The sequence below is a fragment of the Dinoponera quadriceps genome, unplaced genomic scaffold, assembly GCF_001313825.1.
Source record: "Dinoponera quadriceps isolate SergipeBrazil2010 unplaced genomic scaffold, ASM131382v1 scaffold5021, whole genome shotgun sequence".
NCBI classification, from domain to species: Eukaryota; Metazoa; Arthropoda; class Insecta; order Hymenoptera; family Formicidae; genus Dinoponera; species Dinoponera quadriceps.
This window is the reverse complement of record NW_014560366.1, coordinates 2,040,242-2,046,320: the sequence shown is the minus strand read 5'-3', so window position 1 is coordinate 2,046,320 and position 6,079 is coordinate 2,040,242. Positions and strand designations below refer to the sequence as shown.

At 33.8% G+C, this 6,079-nt stretch overlaps 2 protein-coding genes across 6 annotated transcripts; one reads left to right on the top strand and one right to left on the bottom strand.

Annotated features, from left to right (window-relative positions):
* The first annotated feature begins 1,180 nt into the window (after window positions 1-1,180).
* On the top strand, window positions 1,181-2,314 carry LOC106750819 (copper transport protein ATOX1). Of its 2 annotated transcripts, none has more exons than XM_014631418.1 (4): window positions 1,181-1,339; window positions 1,553-1,613; window positions 1,691-1,766; window positions 2,074-2,314. In XM_014631418.1, the coding sequence occupies exons 2-4, from the start codon at window positions 1,602-1,604 to the stop codon at window positions 2,202-2,204; spliced, it is 219 nt and encodes a 72-aa protein (XP_014486904.1). In that variant the 5' UTR covers window positions 1,181-1,339; window positions 1,553-1,601; the 3' UTR covers window positions 2,205-2,314. The 2 variants fall into 2 exon arrangements, with proteins under 2 accessions (XP_014486904.1, XP_014486903.1); XM_014631417.1 differs by having other exon boundaries at window positions 1,181-1,410; window positions 1,511-1,613.
* A 113-nt stretch (window positions 2,315-2,427) lies between these two features.
* Window positions 2,428-5,777, bottom strand: LOC106750743 (POC1 centriolar protein homolog A-like). 4 transcript variants are annotated; one of them, XM_014631278.1, is made up of 7 exons: window positions 5,564-5,777; window positions 5,136-5,203; window positions 4,163-4,514; window positions 3,843-4,053; window positions 3,585-3,784; window positions 3,181-3,498; window positions 2,428-2,973 (listed from the first exon to the last, which is right to left on the bottom strand). In XM_014631278.1, exons 3-7 carry the CDS (start codon window positions 4,508-4,510, stop codon window positions 2,671-2,673), a joined length of 1,380 nt encoding a protein of 459 aa, XP_014486764.1. In that variant the 5' UTR covers window positions 4,511-4,514; window positions 5,136-5,203; window positions 5,564-5,777; the 3' UTR covers window positions 2,428-2,670. The 4 variants fall into 4 exon arrangements, with proteins under 4 accessions (XP_014486764.1, XP_014486762.1, XP_014486765.1 ...); XM_014631276.1 differs by lacking the exon at window positions 5,136-5,203; XM_014631279.1 differs by lacking the exon at window positions 5,564-5,777 and having other exon boundaries at window positions 5,071-5,268.
* Window positions 5,778-6,079: the final 302 nt, after the last annotated feature.

The window sequence follows — 6,079 nt, the reverse complement described above, 5'->3', positions numbered from 1 at the left end:
AGCACCGTAGGACGGTCAATTCTGAATGGTACACGACCATTTGTTTGCCGGAAGTCATCGGAGAAATTGAAGAAAAGCAGAAGAAGAGGCGAATTATTCTTCATCATGACAATGCGAGCTCTCACACATCGGGTCAAACAAAGGAATTTTTGACCGGCCAAAACATCGAATTGATGGGTCATCCGCCGTACAGCCCTGATTTGGCACCCAATGACTTTTTTTGTTCCCGCACATCAAAAATAAATTACGTGGTCAACGATTTTCGACACCCGAAGAAGCGGTTGATGCATTCAAAATGCATGTTTTGCAGTTACCTCAATCGGAGTGGAAAAAGTGCTTCGAAAATTGGTTCAAACGCATGCAAAAGTGTATTGATCATCATGGAGAATATTTTGAAAAACAATAAAATCAATTTCGATCATAAATATTTGTTTTTCATTATTAGGCCAGAAATATAAGTAGCAACCCTCGTAAGAACTGTTCGAAGTGATGCCCATTTATATCGATGCAACATTATAGTCGTCAATTCCTAAAGCACGTACTCTTCTTATCACTGCCGGACTGATAAGCTGCAGTAATCCGTTGCTTCATATTTTCTGGTATGGCTAGCTTTTCTTAGTACTATAATCGCACTATAATCGCAGCGAATTACTGCAGCATGCGTTGTAATCAGTTCAGAAGTGATAAGAAGAGTACGTGCTTTGGGAATTTGACGACTACATTATTGTATCGATGTATACGGAAATCACTTCGAACGCTTCTTAATTTAATGTTAAATGGCTTTGTACTATAGATTGTTGAAATCATTTAAACATCCGTTAAAATGATTGTAATGAATGTAAAAATTAAATAATAAAATCCCCTTTCGTATCTTCCTTCCTATTCTATTTAATCTTGACTACTATTCGTTTGATGGTCGCTTTTTTGTCTATGTGTTTATTCAAATATATAAACTGAGGTATTTTCTTTATAATAGTAATTAGCTAATCTCCGTTCCTTACCGTCATGGTTTAAATTGGCGGTTAACGGAATTAACCAATCGCATTGATAATGTTCTGCTAATTGGCCAATACGATTGGTCAATTTCGTTGAGATTTTCATCGATTAAATTTAAACCATGATGGTAGAAATGTGCATATATATATAGCATACGCCTTTATTGTCTAGTTTATGTAAAACAGAGGCTCTTAAGACTTCTGGTTAAATTTATCTCACATGCTTTCATACTAAAAGTGTCGTTCTATTTTCCTCCAGCATGTAGTGAAAAAGAAAGATAGAACAACACTTTCAAGACGAAAGCATATAAGACGAACTGAGCCATTCTGTGATGTATACTAAGGTCGTTATTTTTTCTGGCATACTTTTAATATGCTAGACCGTCTAGTAGACATGTTGAAAAAACGTCAAGCTGTTAAGTGTCGTTCAATGAAAAATTCGCAGCGCAAAGCGCTAATCTGTTTTTTTTTTTCGTTGAACGCACACAGTCAACGTGTTTTATCTTACTGTGCAGATAAGATTTCCCTTGTACATTTACACACTCCTTTTTCGACAGTCGAACTGGCATCAACCTCCTTGCCACGTTGAACGGACTTATTGTCATTATGGCAGCTCAGGTAACATGATCATTTTTCGGTTTTGTTAAACAATAGGAATGTTTGATAAATTATATTATAATTATACTATTTGTCAGGTACATGAATTCAACGTTGAAATGACGTGCGAAGGATGTTCCACAGCTGTGGAGAAGGTGCTCAAGAAAAAAACAGGTAAAAACTGAAGAGATTTGCAATCAATATTGCATGTAAACATAAAAATATTTTTTGCATATTTATATATGTTCGGCAATCATTACTTTGTTATAGTTTTCTATAAATTTTACTCTCATAACAATTTCATTAAATGTATGAATTGAGGTTAAACGTTTCCATGCATTGTGTGAGAAAAGAAAGTAACAAAAATAACAGCATATTTTAATAGTGAGATTTTAAGAACAAAGCACAGTATGAATGTACATTGCAGCACATATATTCAAAATATATTTAAGAAATGTAACTTGTTGTATAAATTTTACAGGTATCGATGATATCAAAATAGATTTACCAGGAAATAAGGTCTCAGTGACTACAGGACTCAGCTCAGACGAGATTTTGGAGATAATTAAAAAGACGGGGAAGAAATGCCAATTTTTAAGAACACAAAACTGAGATTTTACAAAATATATCAGATGCTGCTAATACGTACTATCACACATGTATTAACAAAGAGATATTTTTTGTTATATTATTTTATATAAAAAATTTATTGTACTTCAATTCGTGGTTTTGTATATAAAAGTACAAAAATACTATATGTAAGGTCTTACATAATAAATTGTTTTTGCATATATCTGGCCATATGTAAGCATTTAATGTAAAAATTTGTATAACATACAGTGGTATATTTTCTTATCAATTATAATATTTGTAGTATAACGTATATAAAATATTAAGACGTGTTTATCATCAGGGAACTTCGTTAATATCTTCATAAGTGTTACAAAGAAAGTTAATTTAAATTCTATTTAAAAAATATCGCTTATCAAGGCCTCACGCATACATAGTCCACACACATGCAAACACGTACAAATTATCCTATATAATCAATAATTATAATTTAAAAAAGGATTAAAATTTACTTCTTGAGTGTTTCCTCTAATACTGTCAAACGTTCCTCCAATACATTAACTGTGTCGCGTAACGACTGTACTTGATCACGAAGTGCCTCTACTGCTCTAATAGATTGACTAGACGATTGCGTGTAAAGGGATTCCTCATGTCGTGGTACTACCAAGTTTACTACACGACTCTTTGCGGGAGATTTCATGTTTCTCATATTGATCACTTCGACTTCTTTCCTCGGTATATCAACAATGGGACCTCTGTAGTGGTTTCTACCAGATTCCAGATCCAAGTCTTCCAGTACGTTCGATAAATACTAGGGAACAATACATATCTCGCATGAGATACGTTAATATAACATTAGAAATTCTAAACATATGATATTATATGATATACTTAATACAATGCTTTTTTACGATGCAATTATTACTCTTTGTAACTCTATATATATAATTATGTAATATATATATATATATATATATATATGTTACATGATTATATTTTATATATTTTATTCAGTTACTTCTTCTCGAGTTATTATTTCTTCTTGATTCTGCTTCTGTTGTTTATGTTCTCTACGTTTTTCACTATTCGCAAGTGGCTTCCCATCTGATTCAGCAATATCCATCTTAAACTCTAGTTTACTGGCAGGAGGTATTAATTGTCTCGGAACCTTTCCGGCTATATCATCCCTACAGAAATTAGACTTCCACATTAGAACTTGTCGATCCATGCCACCAGAAGCAAAGAAATCACCATCTTGGGAGAATGTTATTGACGTTATTTCACCAGTATGTCCCTTTAGAGTATAAATCGGTCTACCTTCCAGTAGATCCAAAACCTACATGATATTTCTTGTTAACAATAGATACAGAAAATAACAATTAATTGAAGACACGATGCAGAATTCTAAAATCTCAAAATCACCTTCATCGTAGAGTCGCTGGAAGCTGTTAACATGAAATTTCCCTTCGGATGGAACTTAATCATATGTACAGGCCCTTTATGGGCGGCGTAATACTGATACAAAGATCCTGTTCTTAAGTCGTATAATTTAACACAAGCATCCATATTCGCCGATCCGATAGCTGCACCGCTCGGATGAAACTCTACGTATGTTGCAGGGCCTAAAAAACAAAGTTTTACTTTAAATCTAGAAGACAAAATTTTGTGTACTTAACGAACCTTTTATCTCGTTGAAGGTTTTAACACATTGTCCGCTAGTAATATCCCACACTTTTATCGTTTTATCGTCGCTGCAGGATACCAAGAGTCTACCATCTGGAGAAAATTTGGCACACCGGACCCAATTTGTATGTCCACTGAACGACGTGAGAAATCTCCTCTGACACACCATCCACAGCTTTATGCTCTTATCATCTGATGCAGTGAGCAACTGAAAATATTGAGTAACAATTTTTTCAGATATCATTGCAAACCCTACAAATTAACCGACAATTTAATAATTACAAATTAACTGATAATTTATTAGAAATAAAAATTACCTTTTCTCCATCTGGACTAAATTGTACAGATCTCACAGCAAAGCTATGAGCTTTAAAGTCTATCGATTGCCCTGTTACTTTAGGAACCCAAATTCTCACAGATCTGTCTCTCGAAGCACTGGCTATGACTTCACCGGATGGCGCATAACACACATCCAAAATACTGTCATTGTGAGCTATAAATCTGTAAGCTCGCACTGATTGTGTCAGATTCCATACCAATAATGTTTTATCCAGACTACTTGACACAAGCTGAATGGCATTTGGATGAAAAGATAAAGCTGTAACTCCATCCTTATGACCTTTAAAGTGTCTCTCAAACGTAGGATCATAGGCAGTCTCCACCATTGCTCTAAAAATGGCATAATAAAAAGAAAACGAGGAAAATAAAAAAATATATCACTTTGTATAATCATGAAGAATATTTAGCAATATAATAATAAATATATAAGAAGAAAATTGACCAATCATGTTTAATATAGAAGACATCCTTTTTCCATGCAGATCATGACTGATTAATTTCTTTATGTATATGCAATATGCGATAATGCAAGCTTGTCAAGAGAGGTCTTAAAACTCTGATAAACTTATTTTATCATTATTATACACTAAATTACACTTATAATTGCACTACAATGATGAATAAATAACGTTATATGTGAATTAGTTCACAATTTATAAATTATAGCCTTAAAAATGTATGCTACTGAATAGCTCTTGAACGAAAGGAATTATTAATCATCAAAGAAATCGCAATAAAACATTAAGTTTTTTTTATAAATTCACTAGCACTTTATATTGTCAGTAAAATGTGTACAAGTACAACGTTATCAAGTCAGTGAGTCATTAATGTGAATCAGTTAGGAATGTCGTTAGCACATTTTATTTATCGTTTTTCTCAACGATACCTGATCGTGAACTATACGATTGCAAGTTGAGCTAATATTTGTCGTAATGATATTAATTTACGCACAATGTTTCTCCCGGGAACGTTCACGCAATGCACTCGGGCGTCATAACTCTCAACGTTTGACGGTTTTGCTGTGGCACAAAAACAACGCGCGGCATGAGGTATTTAATTCAAACAGATGTTAACCACACTTGTCAAATCCGCGTCTAAACGACGTGGATCGACAAATGATCAAAGTAGTAACATCTGCGCAATTGCAACAGACGTTTGTTACGATCGATATGCGAATTTATTTTTAACATCGGTATCAATAACATTAATTCTTAAATTACTCCATCGAGTTAGTTTAACTCGAATAGTTTATCTATCGTTTATATATATATATATATATATTTTTTTTTTAATAAAAAAGGAATAGGCAAGAGACTCCTCAGATTCATATTGTTCTAAATCTAATTTTTTAAGCTTAATTAAGTATTAAATTAATATACCTTGAAAAGTTCATCATGCTTATTCAAATGTTGTCTCGAGGAATACAGATTGACCAGATAAAAGTGCGAGTCGAACGAAAATTTCGTCAATTTATTCCTTATTATATAGTCGTGAAATATTAGAAAGAGATAGTTGCTGTACAGGTACCATCTGTCTTCATCTATGGAGTGAGAATTTCAGCCTCGTTAAAGGCGCGTTCCATTTTAATTCTGTTCTACAATACGTCGTATGTCGCCATAGAGATATAAGAATAGAGGAAACAAGGGATATATGCTACCTGTAAGTGGAAGTGATAGAGGTCAAGAGAGAGATGGATGCCGAGTGTCCTATCTGTCTCTTTCTAGTCGAGCGCTGTGATTGGTTGTTACAATGAGCCGCCAAGACGACCACGCGACGTCAGGAGGGGAGAAAGCAGACTAAAATTTCGTTTTGTAAATATGCGTGCACATGTGTGTAGAATTAAAATTCGTTAAATATTCGAACGTTAACAAAATAATAATTGGACGCGATTTGTT

Coding starts and splice junctions, on each gene's coding strand:
- LOC106750819 (XM_014631418.1), top strand. Junction 1,767..2,073: donor GGTGCTCAAGAAAAAAACAG/GTAAAAACTGAA, acceptor TAAATTTTACAG/GTATCGATGATATCAAAATA.
- LOC106750743 (XM_014631276.1), bottom strand. Junction 3,785..3,842: donor AACCTTCAACGAGATAAAAG/GTTCGTTAAGTA, acceptor TTTGTTTTTTAG/GCCCTGCAACATACGTAGAG. Junction 3,499..3,584: donor CCAGCGACTCTACGATGAAG/GTGATTTTGAGA, acceptor AATATCATGTAG/GTTTTGGATCTACTGGAAGG.